The 27,776-nt window shown below is 39.1% G+C and overlaps 1 protein-coding gene across 3 annotated transcripts; it reads left to right on the top strand.

Moving 5' to 3' along the window:
- The first annotated feature begins 10,471 nt into the window (after window positions 1–10,471).
- CHURC1 (churchill domain containing 1) lies at window positions 10,472–26,908 on the top strand. 3 transcript variants are annotated; one of them, XM_055304117.1, is made up of 4 exons: window positions 10,472–10,598; window positions 16,113–16,248; window positions 17,936–18,006; window positions 18,492–21,882. In XM_055304117.1, exons 1-4 carry the CDS (start codon window positions 10,479–10,481, stop codon window positions 18,570–18,572), a joined length of 408 nt encoding a protein of 135 aa, XP_055160092.1. In that variant the 5' UTR covers window positions 10,472–10,478; the 3' UTR covers window positions 18,573–21,882. The 3 variants fall into 3 exon arrangements, with proteins under 3 accessions (XP_055160092.1, XP_055160093.1, XP_055160091.1); XM_055304118.1 differs by lacking the exon at window positions 18,492–21,882 and adding an exon at window positions 21,889–22,034 and having other exon boundaries at window positions 10,479–10,598; XM_055304116.1 differs by lacking the exon at window positions 18,492–21,882 and adding an exon at window positions 24,282–26,908 and having other exon boundaries at window positions 10,480–10,598.
- The last annotated feature ends 868 nt before the right edge of the window (window positions 26,909–27,776 follow it).

Here is a 27,776-nt window from a genome sequence, read left to right as displayed (position 1 = left end):
CTGGAGGGTTGACTGGGGACTTAGAGAACTCTCAGAAACAAAACAAAACACCTCCCCTGTATTTTAGAGATGTCTTCTCCTAACCTAAATGTCTGTCCCAGCTATAAACACATATAGTTTCTGCATGAACAGAAAGGGGCCCCAGCTACATGGAAGAGATTAGGTCCATTTTAATCACCTGTTGATCACTAATGTTGAATCCTTTATCAATTTTTTACCTATCTGTATTTTCTTCTTCCCTTTTTCTAGTAAGCTTCTTGCTTGGAATTCAGAGGAAAAAGGTACTATGAGCAATTTGAAAAAAATCAAGTTTTATTCTAAGCAAATGAAGTGCTATCTACAGTCTAACACAGAACATAAATTCTTTATCAAATCCTTTTAAAAAAGTCTTCCTTAATCCTGGCTATTTTTGAGTTTCATATTTTTTTTTGAGTTTCATATTTTTTTTCCTCCCTTTAACTGGCAAATGTCTTACAAGATGAACCTTTATTCATTATGTCCCTTGAATCACCATCTCTCATTCTTAACTCCTGTAATATGGAGCCCACCTCTACAATGACCACAAAATCGGACCTTCCAAAGAACTCATGTCACCATCCAAAAACTATTAATTTTCTCAGTTTTAATCCTCCTTTACTGCTTTCTAACATTTGGCTGTGTAAATGAACTTCTCAAGATTGAGATTTTCTTTTCCTTGGTCTTCTTGATTATATGCTGTCGGCCCTGTTTCCTTCCACCTCTGGAATCGCTCTTCTGCTATCATTGTAAGCTGTATTCTTTCCTACTCTATAAAATGTATTTGCAACCTAAGCCATAATCTTGGGCTGTCTGTTATTTATGATATTTATGAACATTCAATACTCCACAGAATTCCTAAATCCACATTTCTAGCCATCACCACCTGTCACAGCTCCAACTTAATATTTCCTTTTGGACCAAATGATGGTCCAAATGATGTCTCAAATTCATCATATCTGGGGGACAGCTCATCTATTCCCCCCAAAAGCTAACTTTTCTCAACTCCCCCACATTCATCAAAGGCACCATCATTTTCTTGGTACTCAGTTTTTAAATCTCCAGTTATTCTTAATTGTTCTCTCTCTTTGTCAGTTACCATATTCTATCAATCCTGCCTTTGCAAACTCAAGTCCACCTCTTCATATCCCTTACTACTGCACTATGTACTCCTATCACCTCTCTCTTGGGCATTTTATTTTATTTTTTTTAATTTTTTTTAATTTTTATTTATTTATGATAGTCACAGAGAGAGAGAGAGGCAGAGACACAGGCAGAGGGAGAAGCAAGCTCCATGCACCGGGAGCCCGATGTGGGATTTGATCCCGGGTCTCCAGGATTGCACCCTGGGCCAAAGGCAGGCGCCAAACCGCTGTTCCACCCAGGGATCCCTCTTGGGCATTTTAGAACTAGTTCTTCCCCTTTCTTTCCTTTCAATACACTGAACACTTTAGTTGAGAATATTAATTTTCCAAAACCATTTTATTGTATCATTTTCTGCTCAAACCTCTTCAGTTACTTTCCAATCCAATTTATCCAATCCAGGATAAATTTTAAATGTCTTATTCTAGCATTTAATAGCCTCCAGTATCTGTCCTATTCTTGCTTCTATTCTTTTTTTTTTAAAGATTTTATTTATTTATTCATGAGAGATGCAGAGAGAGAGAGAGGCAGAGACATAGGCAGAAGGAGAAGCAGGCTCCCCGCAGGGAGCCCAATGCAAGACCAACCCCAGGACCTGAGCCAAGAGCAAACGCTCAACCACTGAGCGCCCCACTTGCTTCCTTTCTCACACAAATCCTCCACACAAATTTTCTTCTCCAGGTAAAGTGATCTCTAACTACCCCAGATATGACATTCTTAGAGCCAACAATTACACAATCCAAGGGCCACCATTCATAGAGAACATAACGTGAACAGTGTCCCCTGGAGCTGTGCCATGGCTATCTTTATTCCCATATCCATTTTGGTCTTTTGTTCTTGATATTCTCCTGTAACGTGCTCTCCTCTTGCCTCTGTCCTCCTCTTTCTCCAAGGCCCAACTCAAGTTCTATCACCTCCAAGAACTCCCCCACCAACTACCCTAGCCATTGATAAAAATTCTCTCCCCTTAATTCCTAGACACAGGTATATATGTAAGTTGAACATATAATTTATCATCCAAACTGTAATGTTTGAGAATTACAGGGGACATAATTATTTTGGAACAAGAGGCATTAACCAAGACAATCCAGGACAAACTGGAGCATATAATCAGCTACATATATATTACTCATTTGACATTCACTATGTGTTATGTGGCAGTTTTTATTTGTTAAATGTATTTAAACTTCGTTTGTTAAATTCACATGACTTATCTTCTTGAGACAGTAAATCCTCTGAGTACAGACCATGCATTCTCCCTCTTTGTTCACCTGATGCCTGGCCAGTGTCCTTCCTATACATAATATACACTAAAAATTATTTGTTCATCATGATGTTTTTGTTATTTAGGAATGAAACTTAGGCTAGGAGTAAACTTTCAAACTTTTTTTTACACACAATTATTCTGGTAGGAAGAAAAAATCCTCTATGTCTCTAGAAAGAGATATTTTCATCAAAAAATCTACTCAAGTTTTTGGTGGGGGTTGGGTCATAGCCTTTGGTACATGGTTCTGCCTTGCTGCCTTGTTACTTCTTAATGTCTTTGCTCTCTATCTCAACAGCATACCCTTTCCATTGCTCTGCTATGACATCACACAGAAGAAAGCTGATAGCCCCAACCAGAGGGTTTATGTAACTTATATCAAAATAAAATCACATTTTAAAAAATGCTGCTGTGACTAACTACCCTGAAACCAAATATTTGGAAGTTTTGATTTGCTTGACTTATTTTGCTTAATTAACATCTGGTCCCAGCTTAGCATTATCCCTGCTAAACTACCAGTAACCAAAGGAGAAGGAAGAAAGCCTAAAAACAGAAAAAGACAGTAGGCAGTCATGATAGCTTAGACTCTGAAAATAAACTAGAACATGAACTGAAAAATGAAAGACATGTGGGAAAGAAATAATTAGGACAGAATCATCTCTTGGAAGTAAATACTTAACAGAGAGCCATTACCAAAGAGCATCAAGTCAAAATCAAATCGGGGTATGAATGGATGTTGGAAAGCTCCAGGAAGGAATATCATTTTGTTCAAATTACTGATGGGTAGGTCTTCCTAAAATACCTCCTACCAAGCCTGTGACTAGAGTTAGGCAGCATTCATCTGTTTTTACATGGAATAACATGAGGAAGTTTGCCTTTGACTACTCCTCTAAAATTTGGTTCTTACAGAGTTTATCTATAAACCTTTGGCCTGACATTTTTGCTTAGGCCAAGTCTCTCAGCAGTTTCTGAGTCCCTCATGACATCAGCAGTTTTTTTTTTTTTTTTTTTAAGGTTTATTTAGTAGAGGGAGAAAGAGTGAGCACAAGAATGTACAAGCAGGGGGAGTGGTAGAGGAAGAGAGATTCTCTAGCACACTCCCTGCTGAGCACAGAGCCCAACTCAGGGCTTAATCCCATGACACTGAGGTCATGACCTGAGCCAAATATCAAGAGTCAGATGCTTAACAGACTGAGTCACTCAGATGCTCCCATCAGCAGTCTTAATAAACACAATAACCTATCTAAAGATTCTCTAGATATTCTCCAGTTTGATAAAGAACTCCTTGGGGAAAAAAAAGGGGGGGGACTCCCAAACATTCCCAGAGATGCCCTTTTCCTTCCACTTGAGATCTTCTTATACCTAGCTGTCTCTGGGATAATTGAATATATGATGACCTCTAAGAGTTCCCAAACCTTTCATTTAATTATTTATATCTTAAATAAAGTCACTATCTGCTTTGAAAATTTAAGCCAAGAATAGGCAACTAATGGTAGATGTGCCACTGAAGTGTATTTTTTATCTCCTTTGTCCAATCATTCTGCTTCCTTTTTTCTTTATCTCTTGTTCCTTTTTCTGCTTGTGATTTTATTTTGTTCTCTCTCCCAGTTCTATCTTTCTTCAGATATATTTAGGGTCCTTGGTGGCAGCCAGGGCCAAATGCTGTTGATTTAAGCACTGATCTTCTTAGATATATAGGTGTATATTAGATAACTTCTTGAGAGTTCTCCTGAGATTCTCTAGGGCTGTGGTTATTTACCATATCTTGATTATGGCCCACTTATGCTTATATTTTGATTAGATTCTCTGGACTCAATTTCATCAACATAGCTAACATTTATGGAATATTCAATACATATATCAGATCCTATGCTAAGTGGTTTATCTCTAATTCTCACAGCAACTCAGTGAGGTAGGTATATTCCCACTTGGCAAAGGAGAGAAAAGGCATAGAGAAGTTAAATACTTTGCCCAATATGTCACTAATAAGTGATGGAGCTGGGATGTGATTCCATATCTGTAATCTCCATACAACCACTGTGGTAGAAAATGTGATTCTGATATATAGTAGGAAGAAGACTGAGCAATTTTTAAGTTCATTACATGGTAACTGCCACCAGGGCTGGGCATAATTATGAAGTCAACCTCCTTGACATAAGGGTTAAAACTTGATCCTTCTCATGGAAAGGGTGGACATTTCTTAGATCTATGCTACCTATCTATGCGCCAGCCTTCCAAACTTGTTTCCCTGTGCCTCTATACTTTTGCACATGTTGTACTCTCTTCTAGGGAATACTCTTCCTAATATTCTCTAATGTCCACCAATTCTTAAAGTCTATTGAAGTATCAACACTTTTGGAAAATCTTTGGGGACACTGTGTCCCTCCTTTCTCCAATCTTTTCTTGGCTGAGATGCTTGGCCTTTCTCTAGGCTCCAGTAGCATCCCTAAGTATAATTATTACATCCTATTGTGATCACTGGTTTTTCTTTTGCTCTAGATTATATGCTACTTGAAGGCAAGCATGGAGCAAGTACTCTAAACATTGTATGAACTGAATCAAATCGAATTCCTGGGGATCCCTGGGTGGCTCAGTGGTTTAGTGCCTGCCTTTGGCCCAGGGCGTGATCCTGGAGTCCCGGGGATCGGGTCCCACGTTGGGCTCCCTGCATTGAGCCTGTTCCTCCCTCTGCCTGTGTCTCTGCCTCTCTCTCTCTCTGTGTGTCTCTCATGAATAAATAAATAAAATCTTTAAAAAAATCGAATTCCTGAGCTTTAATATTATCATATTGTTTCTTCATTTACATTTTGGGCACTATTTTAAATTTTGTAATGAAAGACTGTCTGATATAGGCATCTCAAGTATTAATTTAGTTGGAGAGGACTAGGAAACCATATTGGTAGAAAAGTCATCTACCCCATTTTAAACCAAATCAACAAGCCATTATAGATTCAATTAATCTATGAAAGAAGACAAAGTAGTATATAGAACCAATCGAAGTCAGGAAGTTGTTGCTAAACTTCCAGGAATAAGGTGACAAACTGAACTCTAAGTTTACAGATCATTTCCTGGAGAGCAATGAGGTGTTAAATTGAATGATATTAGGGTACTTGTTCTTGCTGAGTCATCCATGCCTTCGGCAGAATCTTCTTTTTGGTGGGCACAGCATGAAGACACAGCTAAGCAATAGATTATTGGTGCATAAAGAAGAAGATATTGGGCTTAAAACAATGTTTTAACCAAAACTCCTTCTCCTAAAAGTTTTTTTGTTTTGTTTTGCTTCTCAAATATTAAAATCCTCAAAAGCAATGACCTGGAGTGAATAGGTCATGGAAATGGGGTATGGAATTGGCCATGGAATTAGGGGTAGGCTGGAAGGTTGAGTGCAACTGTGTGTTCAGCTTTTGTAATCTATCAAAGAGCATTACTGAATGTGTCAGACACAATGCTAAAAGCTGAGAAATAAGCATCATGCTAAAGGAGTTTGTAGTCAAGAGGCGACTGCATTCCATAATAGGGGAAAGAATAAAGTGGCATTACAGGAGTTTCAAAGAGGAAACTAATATTTGGTCTTCATGGAAGCAGTAATGTTGGAACCATGTCTGAGAGACTGAATATGATCTCAATAGGCAGATAAAGGGCCATTCTGGGCAGAGGGAATGGCGCACAAAAAGCTAGAAAGAAGTCTCAGAAGAAGTTGGTGAGCTTAAGGCCATATGTAGTTTGGTGAGGCTACAAATAGGTAATGTGTGATGACAAGGAAAGGTAGCAGAAGGAGAGAGAGGGAAGCAGCAGGACACAAGGTGAGAGAAGTAGACTGGGGCCATATTTTAAAAGGTTTTAAATACTGTAGTAAGGAACTTAGCGTTTTTCCTGAAGGCAATAGGGAATCATGGAGCTTTTAAGCAGTGATGTAAAATGATTTATTATAACTGTTGCATTCTTGGCACTGTCTTCTATAGTTGCTTTATAATATGCCTCAGTTTGCTCAAACTTTGGTGTGTACTTTCTCATTAGTTCTCAAAGAAGATTTTGTCAAGAGAAAAAAACTACAGAGAACTGGAAGGACCCTGTAATTTGGTAGGAGACCCAAAGTAGGGCTCCCTGCCTCTTTGTGCCTTTGGGAAACTTTCCAAGTCAGACAGGTGTCTGCCTTCAGTTCAGGTTATGATCCTGGGGTCCTGGGATGGACCCCGGAGACAGAGACTGAGCAGGGAGCCTGCTTCTCCCTCTCTCTCCCTCTCTCCGGCTCCCCCTGCTTATATTCTCTTGCTCTCTCTAATAAATAAAATCTTTAAAAATATAAAAATAAAAAACCCAGTTATATTTTGATTAAATCTATCCCAATCAATGTAAGATTGGAAAGATAACATTTCCTCCAAAGAAAATCAGATTTGACATTATGAAAATTGTATGTGAAAATAATGATCTGTATATTTTAGCTGAAGGAAACAAGTCAAAGGGGAAAAATAGCAATTCTCGTTTTTAAGTGTCATGTACTTGGAAGTTGGAGTTTATAATCTGAATACCCATGAGAAACCCTCAATAAAAGAAAGTCCAACTTGGCCACTAAACTAAAAAAATTAAAATAACCAGCCCTGTGCTGAAGCACTTTGTTGTACCTGCTCCCAGTATGCTCACCCAAGTTCACAGGATAGCACTAGGATTGCTGCTAATTCATTCTCCTTAGGTAGGTGAAACCAGGTAAAGACAACCACCCCTGTTTCACACCTGCCTCGAGATAATGGAAAGAAAAACACACCTTCACCAAGCAGATGAACTTCTCTTTGGAGATGAGTTTCCTCTCCACCCGTGAAATTGGGCTGACACTAGTACCATAAAGGCTCCAGGGTGCTTCCTTACCCCTTTAAACAAAGGTTGAAAATGATAGGCATGCTGTAGGCACTGCATCCTTCCAGCTTCTTGGCTCAGCATCATAGAAGACAAAAGACAAAAGGTACTAGAAAGAGGGTGTTAAAAGAAGATTCAAACTACACTCTTAAGGAAAAACTAATCCTGCCCCAGGGATGTAGTTTAGCATATGTAATTGAACTGTTTCAATAACTAGTTTCTTAAACAGATTCTTTTTACCAAGAAATAAAACTCATGCATAAACTGCAACACATGGGCATACTTAACATACATTATTGACATCATATGTTCACTAAAGATTCCTATGGGTACTGTCCCAGAGAAAATTCTATTAGAAGTTAATCCTTAAATGATTCCTGAAAACTTTAAACAATTACCTATAAGATAAAAGAAAATAGATTTTTCAGTAAATTTTTTTGCTTATTTTACACCACTACTCGGTCATTCCTTTCCAGTGCTAATCTTCTGCTTTGTAGCCTGTTTTCCTTTCCTCTACCTATCAACCTCAGAAACCTTTATATTCCTTTAAGAAATAATCACATTTCGGGATCTCTGGGTGGTGCAGCGGTTTGGCGCCTGCCTTTGGCCCAGAGCATGATCCTGGAGACCCGGGATCGAATCCCACGTCAGGCTCCCGGTGCATGGAGCCTGCTTCTGCCTATGTCTCTGCCTCTCTCTCTCTCTGTGTATGACTATCATAAAAAAAAAAAAAAATTAAAAAAAAATAATCACATTTCAATTTCTGGTACTGCCCACCTCCTCCCATCTCATTTGCTGCCTCTCTGCCCTGGATATATTTAGATTTGAATGGAGAACTTCATTGGGTGGATAACCATTAGCTCTTGAAAGTTTGTACCTAAGAATAGATGACCTTTTTATTCACGTGCTCATTTTAATAACAAGATCATAGCACTCTGGAAGTTAAAAAAAACACTAGTAAATATGTAGATTGTCTTTCATGCCAAAGAACCTACTCTTTGAGATCTTTGACTGCAGTGTAATTTTGTATTCATTTAATTTTAGAAATCATTATTGTTCTGTTAGTGATGAGGCAGAAAGCTATACATCTCCCCCTTGTGGTTTCTGTTAGTATTTGCCTTTCAATGTCCAATTTCTTCCAGTTCCAGTCATTCCCAACAAAATACTATTAACATGATCTTCCTAAACCACAACTCTGATATCACTCTCCTGCTCAAACTGCCAGTGGCTCACTATCCCCTGTAGGATAAAAATCCAACTCCTTGGCATGGTCCACCTGAAATTCCTATGCTAAAATTCTCTTTTTGAAATCCTATACATACTTCAAGGCCCAAATTCCTCTTTCCCAATCTGCATCTGGAAGCAGTCTCTCCATTTTGTGCTCTTAAACCACAATCTACCAATAATTATAGGTATTTATGCTCATCTTATCTCTCACACTCTATGATGAGTCTCTGGAGAACAGGGAGCGACAATGTCTTTTTCATCTTCCTGTTGTCCACACAGTTCCTTGAGCAGCGAAGGCCTCAACAAGTATCTATAGAATTGAATAAAATAGCTACAGCGGTTAGTAAAATTAAAAGTCAGCATTAGGTTTTAAAAACAGAGGACACATTTCAAAATGGATCAAGAGACAGAATTGTATAGACCAGCCCTGTCCAGCAGAAATACAAGCTACTTGTGTAATTTAACATTTTCTAGTAGCCAGATTAAAAAAAACAGACGAACTTAACTTTACTAATATATTTTTATTTAGCCCGATTATTTTAACATGTAATCAATATAAAAATTACTGATGTGGGACACCTGGGTGGCTCAGCGGTTGAGCGCCTGCCTTTGGCCCAGGGTGTCATCTTAGAGTCTGGGGATCGGATCCCACATTGGGCTTCCTGCAAGGGAGCCTGCTTCTTTCTGCCTATGTCTCTACCCCTCTCTCTTTGTGTCTCTCATGAGTAAATAAAATCCTTAAAAAAAAATTACTTATGAAATAATCGGCATTTTTCTTTTTTTATCCTGTCTTCTCAATCTAGTGTGTAGAATGTACTGACAATACATCTCGGTTAAAATTCGCCACATGTGAAAGTGCTTTATAGCCACATGTGGCTACTGGCTACTCTATTAAAAAGAAGTTAAGCCCAGGGTAGGAACCAAGTCCTAGTCCTGGGGGACTGCTAGCAGTTTTGTTACCACAGATAAGACCTTACCCATTTATTTCTTGGTTCCCTCATCTGAAAAGGGGAGAAATTTTTCTTACCATTCTTATAGGGTTGGAAAGGCATACATACAATCAGAAGCTGAAACGAGGACACTTTGGAAGGTCGAAAATGTCATACAAGTGGAAGGCATGGTAATTATTCCAAGAATAGAGTGAACTTCGAAAACAGCTATTAATCTCTTCTTTAAAGATTCTGGATCCCAAGTCTCATACGCTCCCTGAGTTCTTCCGACCTAACTCCAATAGGGCAGGGTTCAGGGAGGATGCGGACGCTCCCACTAAATACCTCCGTTGGAGTAGCTGGGTGGGATGAAGACAGGTTGTTCAGAAGCACGGACTTTGGATACCCGTATTCAGGTTAATGATGTTACTGTGAAAAGCTCCTTCAATACGAAGGAAAAGGAGAAGGCAGGGATCCAACCACGAGCATTTTCAGCTCCGCAGCGTCGACCTCGCCCTGTTCTATCGGCGCAGTGTGCGCACGTTTTGTGACAAAGAAACACGTTTCCCACCGCTAATGGGATAAATCATAGTCACTTATTTATTAACATTTTACGTGTTCTTTTTAGGAGCTTTAGGAGATTCTCTGCAGAGCTCTAAGTGCCTCTTCCCCGACGCTTGGGTTGTTGCTTATTCACCTGCTGAGAGCTGATTTATCGCTCTCCCTGGTATGGAAAGGTGTTTAGATTATTATCATTTCGGCTTTAGGTGCGGAGCAAGCCGAAGCAGCGAGAAACAGCTCCCTTCCGGGCGTGCCGTGGCTCGACTCGGGCCGGCGCCTGTTAGAACTTCCCGAGCTCCCCCTCGGGTTCCCGCCCCAGGGCGCGCGGCCCCGCCCCCTCCCTCCGTAGGTGTCGCGAGCCCCACGCCGGGGCTCGCGCTGTTGCCGGGGAGACCGGGCTCTGCCCTATAACAACAGCGGGCGAAGGGGGCGGAGGTTCCGAGTAAGTTCGCGAGAGCCAGCCCTCCGGGGTCGAGGACTTGGGGCGCATGCGGCAACTTGCCTTTGCTCTCGCGAGGTTTCGTCTCCCCGGAAGCGCTGGAGGACCGAGTCCCGGGAACGGCGTCGGGATGTGTGGGGGCTGTGTGGAGAAGGAGTATCCCAACCGGGTGAGCGAGTGGGCGCCGAGGACTTCTCGCCCCCGTGGCCCGTGGCCAGCCCCTGGGGCTGCTCGTAGCCCCGGCCGGCCTTCCCTGAGAGGCTGGGCGCGGGCCGACCCGGCCGCTCTGCCCGTTGCGGTGACCCGGTAGCTGTCTTTAGGCGCTTGATGGCGGCGGCGTCCTCTGGCCGCGGATTCCGCGGGTCCCGCCCCCCCCCCCGGCGGCTGACCTCAGCCGTCACCCCACTTTCTCTCGAGTTCCAGGGCACAGCAAGGGAAACTCCACCACCATCAACAATCCAGTCCGACGACGAAGGGACACGCCCCCCCCCCCCCAACCACCACCACCCCGGGTCTCCCTCTCAAGCTTGATTCGGTGAAATTCACGTTTCTTACCGAATTTCTAGCGCTGGAAGCCACCTCTGAGGCCATTTGGTATAACCCAGTGTTGCAGGTAGAACTAATGCCCGGAGAGGGGCAATCACTTGCCCAAGTTCACATTCTCTGAGCCGGGGAGCCAAGGCCAGAACTCAGATGACCGGCCTTTACTTTTATTATTATTATCTTTTTGAATCTCGGTTCTTCTCAATCTCGGGAGGTTGCCGATGCTTTTTTTTTTTTTTTTTTTAAACTCTCTTTCGGGATATACTTCTTCAACATTTACGTGTGTAGCTAGATTACTTTGCGAGGCCAGAAAGGGATTCCAAAGAAATAAAAGGCAGCTTTCGTTGCATCCCGAGAGCTTACAGTTTAGGGGAGTGTGTGATTCACAGAAAATGAATAGTAACAGTTCATAAGTGCTGTTGGAGGTGTAGAGAAACGGGAGAGAAATAGCGCTGGTTCCTCAAGAGAAAGGTGGACTTCTTTTGGGATTTGAAGGCTAGTTTTGATTAGGGAAGGAAAGGAGGAGCCAGAGGCTTGGGGAATATAACAGGAACAAGGATTCTTGTCGTGGTTGGGAGGCCGGAAGTCTGCAGTTTTCTGGTCTCTTGCTATCCTGAGTAATACTTAGTCTTTGGGGGAAGGATATGTAACAAGAATGCTCACGTTACAACCTTCTTGGGAAAAGGTGTAGCATTATCAAATGAAGATATGCAGCAGTTCCCATTCTAGAGAAGTAAGTGCATATGCATATATTTTTAGAGACTTGGCGTAAGAATGCTCATACCAGCATTATTTGTAGTCACAAACTGGAAAAGTGTGATAGGATCATAGAATGGAACACCATGAATGAGTAATGAAAGTGAATTAATTAAAGCGGTGGCTCTCAACAGGGTGAGGTTTTTTGTTTTTGTTTTTTTGTTTTGTTTTGTTTTTTGCCTCCGAAAGGATGTTTGGCACTATCTGTAGACATTTTTAGTTGTCACAACTGGGGATACTACTGATACCTACTAGGTAGAGGCATTATACTGTACATTTTTGTTTCATATACTTCACTGTGTTCTGATTCATAAAAAGTTTAAAAAGAAATTTTTATGAATCCGATAACGAACACTGCACTTTTCAGAGACCACACAAGGGAGGTGTTTATAGGGAAGAGTATTAAAGAGATTAGGTTGGGTTCTTAATAATTGAGCTAATCAAAAGACTTAAAAATTGTATTAAGAAGTTAGATTCTGGGCAGCTCCGGTGGCCCAGCGGTTTAGCGCCGCCTTCAGCCCAGGGCGTGATCCTGGAGACCCGGATGGATCCCTGCATGGAGCCTGCTTCTCCCTCTGCTTGTGTCTCTGCCTCTCTCTCTGTGTCTGTCATGAATTAATAAATAAAATCTTAAAAATAAAAAAAAGTTAGATTCTACACTTTAGGCATTGGGCATCCATTAGAAAAAAATGAATAGAGAAATAATTCTGAAATCTGGTGGTATTTAGGGGAATGAATCTTATGACTGTATGTTGAGGTTATGGTGGGGGAGGGAATGTAAAAGGGAGAGCCCTACAGAGTATTTGGGAAGCCATGGCAACAGTAGTGTAGGCATGAGATAATGAAGACTTCATTTCAAGGAAAGAATTAATAGAACTCAACCCATTTAATGGCGGGAGGACCTATAGATGATCTTAGAGTTTTCAATCTAGGCAATTGGGAAATTGGAAATACCATTACAGAAATTGGAGGCATATGGGAGAGAGAACCAAAATTGGGGTTCACATGGTCAGATTGTTTGTATCACGTTTCATCCAAGATTGAGAATGTAACATCCAAGGAGTCGAGTGAAAATACAGGATTGCAGTTTAGGTGTGAGATTCAGGTGAGTTAGCCAAATAAAAGTGTCAAAATAGAAAGGATTTGTTTTCTTAGGAAAAGAATCAAGGAGAATCAAGGGCTGAGCTTCAAGGAATAATTTAGAAAGTGAAAATAAAGTAGAAGAATAGAGAAAAGGATTGAGGTGATTGAGAAACCAGAAAAGTACCTTTCTTTTCTTTTCTTTTTTGAAAAATGCCTTTCATAAGCACTTTTTTTCTGACTATTCTGTTCTGGAATAATTAAAGGGCTGTCATGAGGAAGAATTAAAATTTTATTTGGAATTTCAGAAAGCAGATTTAGAAATCTTGAGTGGGTGGATGTTATTGGGTTGTAGGCTTTGAGTCAGAACAAAGAACTTTATAACATATTCGCAAAAGTGGAATGGGCGACTCTTGGAGGAATTGGACTCTTCCTGTTGTTCAGGAGAGATTGACCAATTGAAATCACAGAGGACCAACTCGAGTTTTTGAAGTCATGGGATATTTCTGAGAGCAGTAAGAGCAGAAACTACTTTGAGCTTAGCAAAGGAAAGGACAAGATGATAAGTATAGTGTACTCATCCAAAAAATTGGCAGAGAAAAATAATGGATTAGCATCTCAAGAAGTATTAAGTGTGGGGCAGCCGGGGTGGCTCAGCGGTTTAGCGCTGCTTGCAGCCCAGGGTGTGGTCCTGGAGACCCTGGATCAAGTCCCATGTTGGGCTCCCTACATGGAGCCTGCTTCTCCCTCTGTCTGTGTCTCTGCCTCTCTCTGTGTGTCTCTCATGAATAAATAAATAAAATATTTTTTTAAAGAAAGTATTAAGTGTGGAATGAACAGATAGTAAATATTTATCTTTGGTTTCATAAAATTTTCTGGAGACTTGTAGATATTTTTCACAGATGAGAGATACTAGTCTTAGAAGACAAACACAAATAGTGAAAGAAAAGGTTTGACAAATTGGACTTTATAAAAATCAAAACTCTTCAAAAGACATCATTTTAAAAAGGGCACACCAATAACAGGGAGAAAATATTTGTAATACAAATCTGACAGAAGACTTGTCTCTAAGATATATAAAGAACTCTTACAACTCAGTAAGTCTTAAAACTAGGTAAGATAAACAACCTATCAAAAAATGGGCAAAAGATTTGAATAGACTCTCCACAAAAGAAGGTACATTGTAAGGCACCATGAAAAGATGCTTAACGTTATTAGTCATGAGGGAAATGCAAATTAAAAACTATTGTGATATACCCCATGATCAGGAGGGCTAAAATAAAAGATACAGTACCTCAGGTTGGTGAAGATATGGAGCAACTAGAACTCATGCAGTGCTGATGGGAATAGAAAATGGAAAACTTTGGAAAACTAATGGGCAGTTATAGAGTTTGCATTGATCATATTTTTACCATCTGACTCAGCAATTCCACTTCTAGATATTTACTCAAGAGAAGGGCATATATCTACACAAGACTTACTGAGTCTTTGTAGTTACTTTATTCATAATAACTTCAAGTGAAAAGGACCCAAGTCTATCAACAGATGAATCCATTCAATGGAATACTATTTGGCAATAAAAAGCAATGAGCTTCCAGTACAACATAGATGATTAACATGGACATTATTTTGAACAAAAGAAATGGGATGCAGAATAGTGTACTGCATGGTTCTATTTATATAAAATTTTATAGCAAGCAAAACTAGTATCTAGAGATAGGAATCAGATCAAAGAATGCTTGAAGTGAGATAGGGGTTGGAGGTAGATTGCAAAGCCTGAAGGATCTCCTGGGAAGATAGAAATTTTTATATCTTGATTGGTGTAGTGGTTACATTGATATATATATATATATATCTGTTAAAAGTCATTCACCTATACCCTTACAGTATGTGGATTTTATTATATAGAAGCTATACTTCAGTGAAGTTTATTTTTTAAAAAAATCAAAGTACCTGTTCTTAATAGTTGGAAATTTGAACTTTAACCCCAAGGCCATTTTTCCCCTTTAGCAGTTAAATTGATGTGCCTGTGATTTAGTATCTCCCAACTATATAGTTAGATTGATTTCCTCGCTTCCACCCACTCCCACCCCCACCCCCACCCTAACAGTTAATCTCTTCCTTAATACATAGCATCAAGAAGCCACTCCAAAGGGAGAGGTTGACTGTGGCGCTGGGAATCCAGGAAGGCTACACTATGGCATCACTTAAAGCTGGTTTTCCTGCTAGTTCATAAGCACGTAGAAGGAGGAAAGATGTGACTCATCCCCTAATCCTTCACTGTACTTTTGCACTGTATCAAGCACATAGCTGCATTGGAGAAGTGTTGATTTGACTGGTTTTTAGTCACATTAATTATTAAAGAATACTCTATGTATGGATCAGAAATGAGGTTGAATTAGAGTATTTATAAAATTACTTCCTGAGCAATTAGTAAGCCTTTAGCAAAGACTTCCCTTGAGCTAGGAGCATAAGTTATTTACAGTTTCTTAGTGATGAAGCAAATCCCTTTCTTTTGAACGCTGTGGTGTCAGTCTGATGAATTGCAGAGCTTATTTTCTCTGCCTGAATCACACATACCCTTAAGGACAGGCATCTGTAGAGATGAGGGTTTATTCTTGTTTGCTTATTTTGTATTATTTTTTAAGGCATCAAAAAATGCAATTTCAACTATCAACTGACTATCACATTGTATAAGATCATTTTTATCATTAGTTCAGTGCTTCTATTTTTTTTTTTAATATTTTATTTATTCATGAGAGAGAGAGGCAAAGACACAGGCAGAGGGAGAAGCAGGCTTCATGCAGGGAGCCTGACATGGGACTCGATCCCGGGCCTCTAGGATCACGCCCTGGGCTGAAGGTGGCGCTAAACCGCTGAGCCACCCGGGCTGCCCCAGTGCTTCCATTTTGATTGTATTTTAATTCTAGTTTTATGCTATGCCTCATTTAATATTGTTGGCTATTAGATTTTTCTGATTTTTCCTTTTCACATTTTATATTATTAAAGCTTCATTAAGTTTCTAAATATCTGCATTTAGTCCTCTCAAACACAGTTGCAATCCTCAGAAACTTACAGCTTTAACACTGCTTCAGTTTTAGTTGCCATAAATAGCACTTCTAGAGGAAAGCTAGTAATTTCAAAAATCACTTAGTACAGACTTCACGCAAGTAAATTCTGGCCATGGGTTTTGTGGGGCTTTTTTTTTTTTTTTTTTTTTTTGCCTTTAGAAATTTTTAGTCTATTATTTTCACCACGGATTTTGAAATAGAAGAAAATTAAATTCCTATTTTTAATATCTTAGGGTAACATCTGCCTGGAGAATGGCTCTTTCTTGCTGAACTTTACAGGCTGTGCAGTGTGCAGTAAGCGGGATTTTATGCTGATCACAAACAAATCTTTGAAAGAGGAAGATGGTGAAGAAATAGTTACCTATGATCGTAAGTAGAGTTTTTATTTTCATGCAAATCTGGTGGCAGAGACCTGCTCTAGAAAGCTGATATGTTGTGCCTACTGATACGGTGTATTTTATGAGTCCTGTTTCTATATTGTATTGCAACAGAGTTGCTAGTTCAGTTTTTAAGAGGAAGATAAATATGATGCTAGCTAGCATCATCAGATTCTGCCTAAGTGACTTTTGCAGATGACTGAAGCTTATGATTCAGGTACCATTTTTTGTTTGTTTATTCTTTCTTTTTTTAAGATTTTATTTCTTTATTCATGAGGGGCAGAGAGAGGCAGAGACATAGGCTGAGAGAGAAGCAGGCTGGGTTCAGGGAGCCTGATGCGGAACTCGATCCCAGGACTCCAGGATCACACCCTGGCCCGAAGGCAGACACACAACCACTGAGCCACCCAGGCATCCCGTTTGTTTGTTTATTCTAAAGTCTTTATGCCTTCTGAGACAAGATATGGAGACTTTTTTTTAACCCTAAGGTCATTCATGTGAGTTTTCTTTTTTTACTATAGTCTAATACAGTGATGTCCTCCAACAGCTACTAAAGTGGTTAGGACTATTTGCTGCCATACAGAATGACCCTGGGATGTTATGGTTTTTTAGTCTTGTTTCTGCTCTCAGCTTTTTTTGTCTTCTCTCTCATTATCTTTCTGTGTTACCTTCATATGCTGCTCCTCATCCTCTATGCTGAGGAACCAAATAAATAAGCTCTGTATCATAAAAATGAATCAGATCTGAGGTTGGCACTCTAAGAATTTCTGTGAGTAAATTAAGTGTGTGTACATTTTAGCAACTAGGTATGGTGATGATTTAAACTGTTTATATCCTCTTTTTGCTTGTCACCTGGTTCTTCAGTATGTTCTGAATATATGAGGAATAAATGTGCAAATAATGATATTTTGTAAAAAAAAGATATGAGAGACACTAAGCTTTTAGTCATTGAAAATGTTCTAAATATTCTAAATGTTCTAAAGTAGAACAGTCTTTTTCTTTATTTCAGGAATAACCCTTTCAACTCTATTTTATTTTTTTTTTCAACTCTATTTTAAAGAGGTAGTAGGACACAGTGGTTGAGCAAGGGCTCTGGAGCCAGAATGCATGGGTTTGAATTCTGTTTCCCACACTTCTAGCTCAGTAGTCTTGCTAATTGCTTAACTGTGGTGTGCCTTTGTTTCTTTATCCTGAAAAAGGTGATAACAATAGGATCTACCTCTTTGGGTTTTGAGAAGATTAACTAAGTAAACAGATAAAAAGTACTTAGAACTATATCTGGCACACATTAGGCACTCAAATCATATTTTTAAAAAATAAATCCTATTTATGATCATATTTTTAAGGAGTCTTATTATTAAATTCATTTTAATGTCTAGCATTGGCTTTTTATTTATGATTGTTTTTAGTAGCACAGTTTCTAGAAGTCCTGAGAATGGGAATTAGTATATGCCTGTTGCCTGTTAAATCTCTGAGTTGAGGCCATTCGTTATGTAGCATTGCTATGTGATGGATTTTGGGTTTCTTATCAAGATAGATATTAGAATGGGTTTCCTGCTGCTGTGTTAAATATATCAGTTAAGATTCTTATAAAGCAATACCTTGCTGAAAATAGAAATTTTACTGCTTTAAGAGACCTTCCAACACTTAATTATTTAAATCTCTCTCTGTTTTGGCAGATCTGTGTAAGAATTGTCATCACATAATAGCCAGGCATGAGTACACATTCAGTATCATGGATGAATTTCAGGTAAATGTATATATATGGTATATTATTGTGGGGAGGGATAATAAAAGTACTTTTGTAAATATAAATATAGTTTTAATAAATGAAGTACTAGTAAATATTAAAGGAGACCATCCTTCTCTTCTAATTGTGTATGTTAAGAGAGACACTTTAGATGTACATTGATCTGTTCCAAGCTGTCTTCGTAAGAGTCACAAATCAAAATGCATGATATCTCAAGCCTGTCATTTTTGTTTTTAAAGAATAGCACATTGTAGGCTCTTATGAGGTTACAATTGTGCTTGTTTTTTTCTCTATCCAGTTATGTAATTGCACAGTTGTTGGTTTTTATGAGTGTTGGCTTGTCCACTGCCCTCATACTTGCTGAGCATGGGAATTCTGATAAGGAGGTTATCCTTGTCTTCCCCAGTAGGCACATAGAGTCGAGCAACTTTGTAGTCTCAGCTGTGGTAAGATATTGTAATATAATTCATTAAGTAAAATGATAGGATGGCTGTACCAAGGTTGGAGGAAAGAAGCTGGACCACCGAGCACATGAAGAATTGTACAGAAGGCTGCTGTATGCCTGAGTTGTTGAAGATTCACAGATCATCTGATGGTCAGGTAGAAAAGCTGGGCAGTGGGGCAGAGCCAGGGGTAACCTGGAAACCATAAGGACACACTAGAGCCTGTATCTGTCTCTTACTACCTCCATTTTCAAGCCTTCAGATTGACTTACTTACTTAGAGTGAACTACGTATTCATCTATAGGATATAAAAATCAGGTTAGAGCTTTTAACAGGCAGGGGAGTTTTTTTTAAGTCCTTCCAATTTGGGTAGCATTTCATTTTATTTTTTTAAATTTTCTTTCTTTATTTTTTCATGAGAGACACAGAGAGATAGGCAGAGGGAGAAGCAGGCTCCCTGCAGGGAGCCTGATGCAGGACTGGATCCCAGGACCTCAGGATCATGACCTGAGCCAAAGGCAGAAGCTCAACCACTGAGCCACCCAGGTACCCCTGGGTAGCATTTTAATTAGAAAAAAATAATAATCTTCATAACAGAATTTTACAGGATAGCCATTCTCATTCATTCATATTTTAGTGTAGAAGAAAGCACTTATACACCTGTCAGAATCCGGTCTGATATGTTGTGATTAATCTGTACAACATCTTGACGACATCTTGTCAGCATCCAAAAATTATGTCTCAAAAGATATTTATATGTTATATGTAACTTAGGGCAAAATCAAGATCTCAGTGAATGAGTAGTGGCCAGATAGGGGATGGAGCATATCATGGGCTTAAAGAAGCAGCTCTGTCCTTTCATGAGTGGAAAGGATGGCTTCTAGTCATTTTTCAGAAGCTCCTGAAGCCCCTTAAACTTTTTAGGGCCCTAAATGGATGTTAAGATTGCCCTAATTAAGCCATTGCCCATCACTGCCATGAGAGCAAAGCCTAGCTGATTTCCTTTATGACTGAATGCAGCCATTTTCAAAACTGCCCCAGAAATGACTTCGGAGTAGGGAGAAGAAGATAAAGGAAGATGGCTTATTGACAACTTGTAGACAGTGAAATTCTCTTCGAAAAACCCCAACTCTGAAACTGGGCTTTCCACCTCATCTTCTCTCTCAACATCTGCTTCCTTCCACCTGTATTCTATATCTACCATCAGATTCATTTTCTGAAAGTGATGCTTTAGACCACCACTGTGGCCCTTCCATAGTTCATTTTAGCTACAGCGTAATATCTGAGCTCCTCATTTCAGTGTTTTCATGGGGCTGGCCACCTTCCCTCTCTCTTCTTTCCCGCTAGTCTCATTGGCTTACCACATATAGCATTGTCCAACCTCAGACTCTTCCCTCTGTCCCAATAGAGAGGAAGATTTGTATTCCTTCCTCCCTAAGGCTACCCTTTCTACATTTCCTCACCAATCTACTCTCTATCCAGCATCTTCTTTTGTCTCCCTGGGTTTTAAAATATTTCTTACAGTAAATATACTTGATTCATCATTGGTTAAAAAATAAGTCAAAAATCTTTCATTTCACTCAGCTACTTCTGTGATTCCTCTTCTAGTCATCTTCATCCTTCCTTTTCCTTCTTTACTTGAATAGGTCTTTACCCTATTCTCTTTATTTCCCCGTGCTCCTCTTAACCATCTGCAAACTGATTTTCATTTTCACTTTACTAAAACTATTCTCTCAGAGGTCTCCTATAATGTAGCTGAATGCTGTGACCTTGCCTCCATTCTTAGCTCTTTTATCATCTCTCTTGGGTCTGGTTTTGTCAACCATTGTGGTTTTTGAAGGATTTCTTCCCTTGAGGTCCATAGTGCCAGACTTTTTTCTTTCTTTTAAAAATCATTTTGAGTCTTCTTTTGCTTTTTCCCTGGTTTCCTTTCCTATTGTTCCCTAACTGATTTTCCCCTGAGCTTTGGTCTCCAGTCAGAACCTTCTCTTTACTTTCTCAAATAGTGAGCACACGCCCACTCGGGCTCACTTGAAACCCATCAGCTGTCTCACAGATGTCATTCTTGAATGCTAATAACCCTGTTTTGTTTTGTTTTAAATGTCTTCTGGGCAAAAGGAGGCAGAATAGTGTCTTAACCTTCATCACCCAGGTTCAGTTTGCTGTATTTATACCTCACATCTCCCTATAGGATTATTTTGAATCAAATCCCAACTATATCACTACTTCTGTCAATATTTCAGAACATATCTCTAAAAGACAAGAATTCCGTTTTTAAAATAACCACGGTATCATTGCTAAAGTGAGATTTTTCTGATGGCACAAGTAGGGAGAAAAGTAGAGACAGGAGTAGAGAGTTTAAGCAGAAAATACATTATAAATGATAACAGGTATCCTTTTTTTTTAAAATTTTATTTATTTATGATAGTCACAGAGAGAGAGAGAGAGGGAGAGACATAGGCAGAGGGAGAAGCAGGCTCCATGCACCGGGAGCCCGACGTAGGATTCGATCCCGGGTCTCCAGGATCGCGCCCTGGGCCAAAGGCAGGCGCCAAACCGCTGCGCCACCCAGGGATCCCAGTATCCTTTATTTTTTTGTATCACCCTAAAAGTCACTGAAAGGACTATGTGTTTGCCTTAGGAAACAAAAGGGAATCTGTGAGACTGTGGGCTAGGAAAGGAAAGGACTTGGGGTCAGAATTAATAGTTTTCGAAGAAAATGGCCATGGGATGCACAGAATAAAGCAAAGGATCTGGTCTTCTCAAAAGTGTGATTCCACATACTCCACTCTTCTTCCAAATGTCTGTCGCTGTGTTTACCCCAGGTGGAACCTTTGAGGGTCTCCATGAATGACTGGAGGGAATTCTCATTCTCCCAACTTGGCCAGTTTTGATAAAAGTTGCCTTGATCGCGGTGGAACAGGGAGATGTATTCTAGTATTCCAAGTTAGAATTCTAGACACATTTTCCCACAGAAGTACTACTATGTATGGCTAGATTCTATAGTACTTGTACAATGAATTTGAAAGACTCCCTGGAATTTCCTGGCAATCTAACTGCTGTGGTCAACATTACTTCTGTGGGAAACTGCTTTTGAATTCCAAATAATTGACCTACAGTGAAATTTGGATTCCAAACCAGCTATAAATTAAAGATTACAGGTGTAATCAGTCTTATTTAATAATTTAATAATTATTGTCTTTCCAGATTATACCACGTTAGGTTTTTTCTTGCTCTCCAGTTACATTATACATTTTGCAAGGTCAGACCTGCCCTTGCCTTCTCTCATGTCTGCCAGTGTACTTAGCACATTGCAGAGCATTGAGAGATACTTAATAAAAACTTGTCAATGGATAGATTGGGTGAAAACTCAGATGTTCATCAAGCTTCACACATACTCCCATTTTGAATTTATTATTGTTTTCTTCTTCATTTCCAGTGAGAGGTTCCCGTCCTACTAGTAATGTCTCACAGGTGAAAGCAGAAGTTTTTTTTTTTTTTAAACCAGAAGTAAGTAAAAAAAAATAAATAGAAATAAAAAAAAAAAATAAACCAGAAGTATTTTAGAGCAGTAAAAGACCTTGTATAGGGGGGATTTTTATTTCAATTTTTTAAGGTTTATTTTTGGGGTGGGGGGAGGGAAGAAGGAGAGAATCTTCAGGCAGACTCTCTGCTGAGCGTGGAGCCCAGCATGGGGCTCATCTCATGACCCTGAGGTCATAATCTGAGCCGAAACCAAGAGTTGGACACTTAACTGAGTCACCTAGGCGCCCCTGTTTCTTTTTTTAATTTATGAGACCTATGTTTGTTCTCTGAGCTCTAGCCTCTACTTATCAATATTGTATGAGTAGAGTAGACCTTGAAATTAAGTGTGGCCTTAAAGAAACAATCTTTCTCTTGTCACAGCTAAACTCCCCACTGAACTCACTGGTAGGAAGCAGAAATGCAGTTACCTGGTTCTGAGTCTCTGAACCATAGTTGTTTATCTCTGTGACCCTCTCTCAAGTGACTGTCCATACCCATGAAATACAAACCACCTTGACTGACCAATCCCTAGACAGCTAACAATCTCATTTTAAGTGTGGAAATACTAATCGATTTAGTATTAAGTTTATTTTCCTGAAGAATATAAAAAAATTTTTTAAGCAAAAGCTTGAAAGGAAATATGTGTGTATAGTTTATGACCCATATTAAATATTCTAAAAGGGGATAACTATAAAAATAGGACTTTGCCCTAGGAGTTTTCCCTAAAACAAATGTCTTCGGTCACCAGCCTGCACATTTTTCAAAATTGTATTTCCAATATAGTTAACACACAGAGTTATACTAGTTTCAGGTGTACAGGATAGTTACTCAACCCTTTCATACATCACCCAGTGCCCTCCTTAATCCCAGTCCCCTATTTCCACCATCCCATCCCTCTGGGGGATCAGTCTGTTCATCAGTTTGTTCTCTGTAGTTAAGAGTCTGTTTCTTGGTTTGTGTGCATCTTTGTCTTTTCCTTTGCTCATTTGTTTCGTTTCTTAAATTACACATAGAAGTGAAATCACGTAGTATTTGTCTTTCTCTGACTGACTTCACTTAGCCTGATATACTCCAGGTCCATCTGTGTCATTGCAAATGGCAAGGTTTCATTCTTTTTTGTCAGCCTGGATATTTGTTAAGCCCAAGAAACATAAACTCCTAAAATAGATCAAATTCCAGACAGCTAGCTATCTAAATATGAGGCATGCCATACGAGTAGATTTAACTTAATTGTATATTTTCTTGGAGTAGATAAAAATAGTTGTTTTAGTTTGGGATCGATCTTTCATTCTTTCTTTTTAAAAATCATTTCTGTTGCTGAGTAGTCTTAAATAATCTAGAAAGGAGCAGCTCTAAGAATAGGAATTTGTCCTTAGAGACCCACACTTAAATTGCTTCACTACTTTAAATAGCAGCACTAGGGGCGCCTGGGTGGCTTAATCTGCGGAGCATCTGGCTCTTGGTTTCAGCTCAGGTCATGATCTCAGGGTCATGGGATTGAACAACCCCAGCTCCCACTCCCCTTCCGTTCCTATCCCGTTGTCCTATCAGCATGGAGCCTGCTTAAAATTCTCCTCCCTCTCCTGCCCCTCTGCCACCCCACTCCCCATCCCCACACCCCCTCATCCTCCCCCCCTCCCCCCATGGGCACATGCACACACACTCTCTCAAATAATGAATGAATGAATTAAATAGCACTAATCAAGCTCAGTGTGTATTTGGAGATATATATAAATATATTATATTTATTTTATTTTATTTTATTTTATTTATTTTATTTTATTTATTTTATTTTATTTTTTGTTTTATTTTTTTATTTTATTTTATTTTATTTTATTTATTTTATATTTTATTTTTTTTATTATTTTAGGAGAGGGAAGTTGAGAAGGGGCAGAGGGAGAGACAGAAAGAGTCCTAAGCAGGCTCCATGCCCAATGCGGTGCCTGACTGCAAGGTTCCTTCTCATGACTCCCAACATGAGCCGAAATCAAGAGGTGGATGCTTAACTGACCCAGCTCCCCAGGTGCCCCTAGTCCAATATGTGCTTTAATCCAAGAAATAGCCATGCATTTCCAAGATGATATTCTTGTGTACATAGTAAATAAAGCATCAGCATGTGTTCAATTTACATAAACAAGACTCCAGGATACACAGAATAAACCTAAGACATCTCTGATAGGTGTTGAAGAAATTAATGTGTAGAGGGAATATCCATTCCAATTTGTAGGGAATAGCTTTACCAGAATAAGTAATGAAGTGTCTTTCTCCCTGTTCCTCAATCTTATTATGCACTTTATCTTGTTCTAGGAGTACACCATGCTATGTCTGTTATGTGGCAAAGCTGAAGATACTATCAGTATCCTCCCTGATGACCCTCGACAAATGACATTGTTATTCTAAGGATCCTTCTGCAGTTCAATTCTGTAGTAACTATGTTGTGTTGGTTTGCAATACAGCAAGCCTGATGGTTTGTCTTACTTAGTTCATAATGAAAATTATTTGCATATTTTTTCTGCTTAGACTTAACTATCCTTTGTAATTTGTAAAAATTAATTAAGGGGATTATATTCTTCTGCTAAAGTTCCCAGTTCACATCAGAATGAAGCTAGAATGAAGAATCTCTGTTAGAAATGATGTGGCTAGAAAATAAAACCAGAATGGGAGCATACCTAAATCTCAGGTCTTGGTTCCAATAAAAGAACCAGGGGCTCCTTGGAGAAATGATAAATTCAAGACTGGGGCAGTAAATATACAAGATGAGCTTGAAACACGTGCCACAAGGAAAGTGCAAAAACAAACACACAAAAACCTATGAAACATAATTATTGGGAGTGTGTCAAAGAGACAAAAGAGCCAACTGAAGGAGCTTCCAGTGACTGAAGTTAGAACAGTTTGAGCAACAAAATAAAGTAGTATTGAATTATAACCCAAATACTAAATATCCATTAAGTCCTTACTGATAGGGGCACCTGGGTGGCTCAGTTGGTTGAGCATCTGCCTTTGGCTCAGGTCGAGATCCCGGGGTCCTGGGATCGAGTCCCACATTGGGCTTCCTGCGTGGAGCCTGCTTTTCCCTCTGCTTATGTCTCTGCCTCTCTGTGTCTTTCATGAATAAATAAATAAAATCTTTAAAAAAAAAAGTCCTTACTGATATAAATAAATGACTGAATAAATAAATACATAAGTTGGAAGAATAGACATTTCCCATGCAGAAGAATTTCGAATTTTAAATAATATATGTAGATACTCCCCGCTCCTTAAGGGTGGGTTATTCACATCAGCTTCCTTTCAAAGAATGTTGTAGAGTATGCAGAGGGAGAAAAGTAACTTTATGATAGAAAAACCTGACGTACACTAGCTCTACCAAATGTTCAGCATTAATATCCTCGATGATAATCCTATCGATAATAGCTTGTACCGTTGATACGATATGATGGAAGGGCACTTTACCTTTGTGGTCTTCCTCTTCCAAACCCATAACCCTATCTAATCGTGAGAAAAACATCAGAGAAATCCCAGTTGAGGGCCAGCCTACAAAATAACTGACCAGTACTCCTCAAAATTGTCAAGGCCATAAAGAGAAGTCTGGGAAACTCTCAAGCCAAAGATCATAAAGAGGTGTGACAACTAAATACAACGAAGTGTTCTGGGACAGAAAAAGGACATTTGGTTGAAACTAGCAAAATCTGAATAAAGTGTGGACTTTAATTAATACAAATAAACAATAATTTCATCTGCTGCAAAGAGATCTTAGAATATTTCACCTTGTATAGTTGAAAGAATACTGGTTTGAGTGTTGTAAACCCTGGCATTTAGGTCTTTCTACCTTTTGGTAACAGTATAACCATTAAGCAAAGCGTAACTCTGGTCTTTATTGTCCCATTTCTGTTAGATTGGGCTAATAAAAATTGATATTTTACTTCTTTTGCAATATTGTTAGAAGATCCAAATGGAATAATGAACGTAAAATGAATGCTTTGGGAAGCCTCTAACGTATAATATGCAATGAGATGGCTTTGGTTCTTTCTGAGACCAAAACTTAAAGTGTCAGACATTAGAGACAACATTGTTTCCTCTTCATATCTAAGAAATTTGGAAATTCTGAACTAAAGCTTTGCTTGTAGCGGAAAAAAGTGAGCAAAGTGTTCATTGTTGATACCAGGGAAGTTTTGTTATATAACAATAACAGCAATATTAATGCTGAGGTTTATTAAGTACTTACTATGTGCCAAAGCCTTTTTAAACACTTATTCATCCTCACAACTCCATGAAATAGGTACTGTTGTTATCCAGTGTTAGAGCCAAAGAAACTAAAATACAAAGAAGTTAAGGAACCTAAGGTCACACAATGAGTATAATGACTCCATCTCACACTACTGTTCGGGGCACATGAAGTCTAAGGGTCTGGTGAGGTTTGGAAGAAGCTGAGAATGTCAGTGACAGCATCTGAGGAATCTAGGCAGGCATGTCAGACCAAGATTTGTTATTCAGAAAAGTTAAGTCATCTCCTTAGAGATCAGTTGTGTTATTCCTGGAAGATGTTTTCCACTTTTCTGCAAATCTATATCTGACCTGCTGAGGAAATCATTTAGTGAAATGGATCCAGAAAGCAGAGAAAATGCTTCATTACTTTAAATAGCAGCAGTAAGCCCATTATAGCCTCTGAATTGTCCCTTCTTGGAGTTTGCTAATGTTTCCAACTTAGTCATTTGGAGCTCAAGAGTACGATTTTATAAGCCCCGACTGATAGACTCATCTCTTATAGACTGAATAAATTATCTCTCTGTTTTGGACTATATATTGTGAAATTTAAAACATAAGATCCTCTCCACATATGTCATTATTAAACCAACTTTGTGCTGTGTTGTGTGATACTTTCTTTATTTTCTGGAATTCTTTGATGGATCTAATCAAATAAAGACCTCTTGAACCCAGTTCTAAATCCATATTTTTCTGTTCAGATAAAGAGGAGCCAGGCAAAAACATCAGTATTCTTTACTTCCCTTCCTGAGATACAAGAAAGAAAAGGAATCATCTAGAGATATAATTGGGAAAGTGAACTTGCCCTGGCATCTTCTTCTTTGTCTACTTACTCCATGATGTGTAGATTTGGAGTCTGCATACTTAAGCTCTTGGAGTCAAAACTCAACATGTGTGTTTTGTTGTTTTAGCTGATGTAGTCTTTCTAAAATAGTCTTGGCTTCTCCCAGTACTAATTAATTTATATATTGTAGACACAACCAGATACGGTTCATTACTTATAAGTAATTACTAAAAAGTATATGTTCACTGTTATTTATCAAAATATCGAGAATTCTTTGTTTTTTGTGAGCAAGGCTAAGTTACTTCACTGATTTGAGGCTCTCAGTTTTAGGCTGTGTGTTTCTTGACTGTAGTACAGTTTGTATTGTAAGATACAGTCTGGTTGGATGGAAAGGAAACCAAGAGACCTAAGTCTAAAATTTGCTACCTGCTCATGTTGGCACATTGGGCAAGTAACTTACCTTCACCTCGGTTCTTCAAAGGAAAAATAGAAATAATCATGCCTCCTCCACAGTTTTATTTTTTATTTTTTAAAAGATTTTATTGGAGAGAGAGAGTGAGCACAAGCAGTGGGGAGGGGCAGAGGGAGAAGCAGACTCCCCCACTGAGTGGGGAGCCCGGCACAGGTGTCTGCACAGAGCTTTCAAATCAAATGATATATCAGTGAAAATGTTTTTAAGTTGTGCAATGCTGTTTACAGGCAGTTATCAGTGATCTTTATGAAGGAACTCTGAAATAGAGGGAAACGCCATTGTACAG

The sequence above is a fragment of the Nyctereutes procyonoides genome, unplaced genomic scaffold, assembly GCF_905146905.1.
Source record: "Nyctereutes procyonoides isolate TBG_1078 unplaced genomic scaffold, NYPRO_anot_genome, whole genome shotgun sequence".
Classification (NCBI taxonomy): Eukaryota; Metazoa; Chordata; class Mammalia; order Carnivora; family Canidae; genus Nyctereutes; species Nyctereutes procyonoides.
The sequence above is the reverse complement of the archived record's forward strand: the minus strand, read 5'-3'. Positions and strand labels throughout refer to the sequence as shown.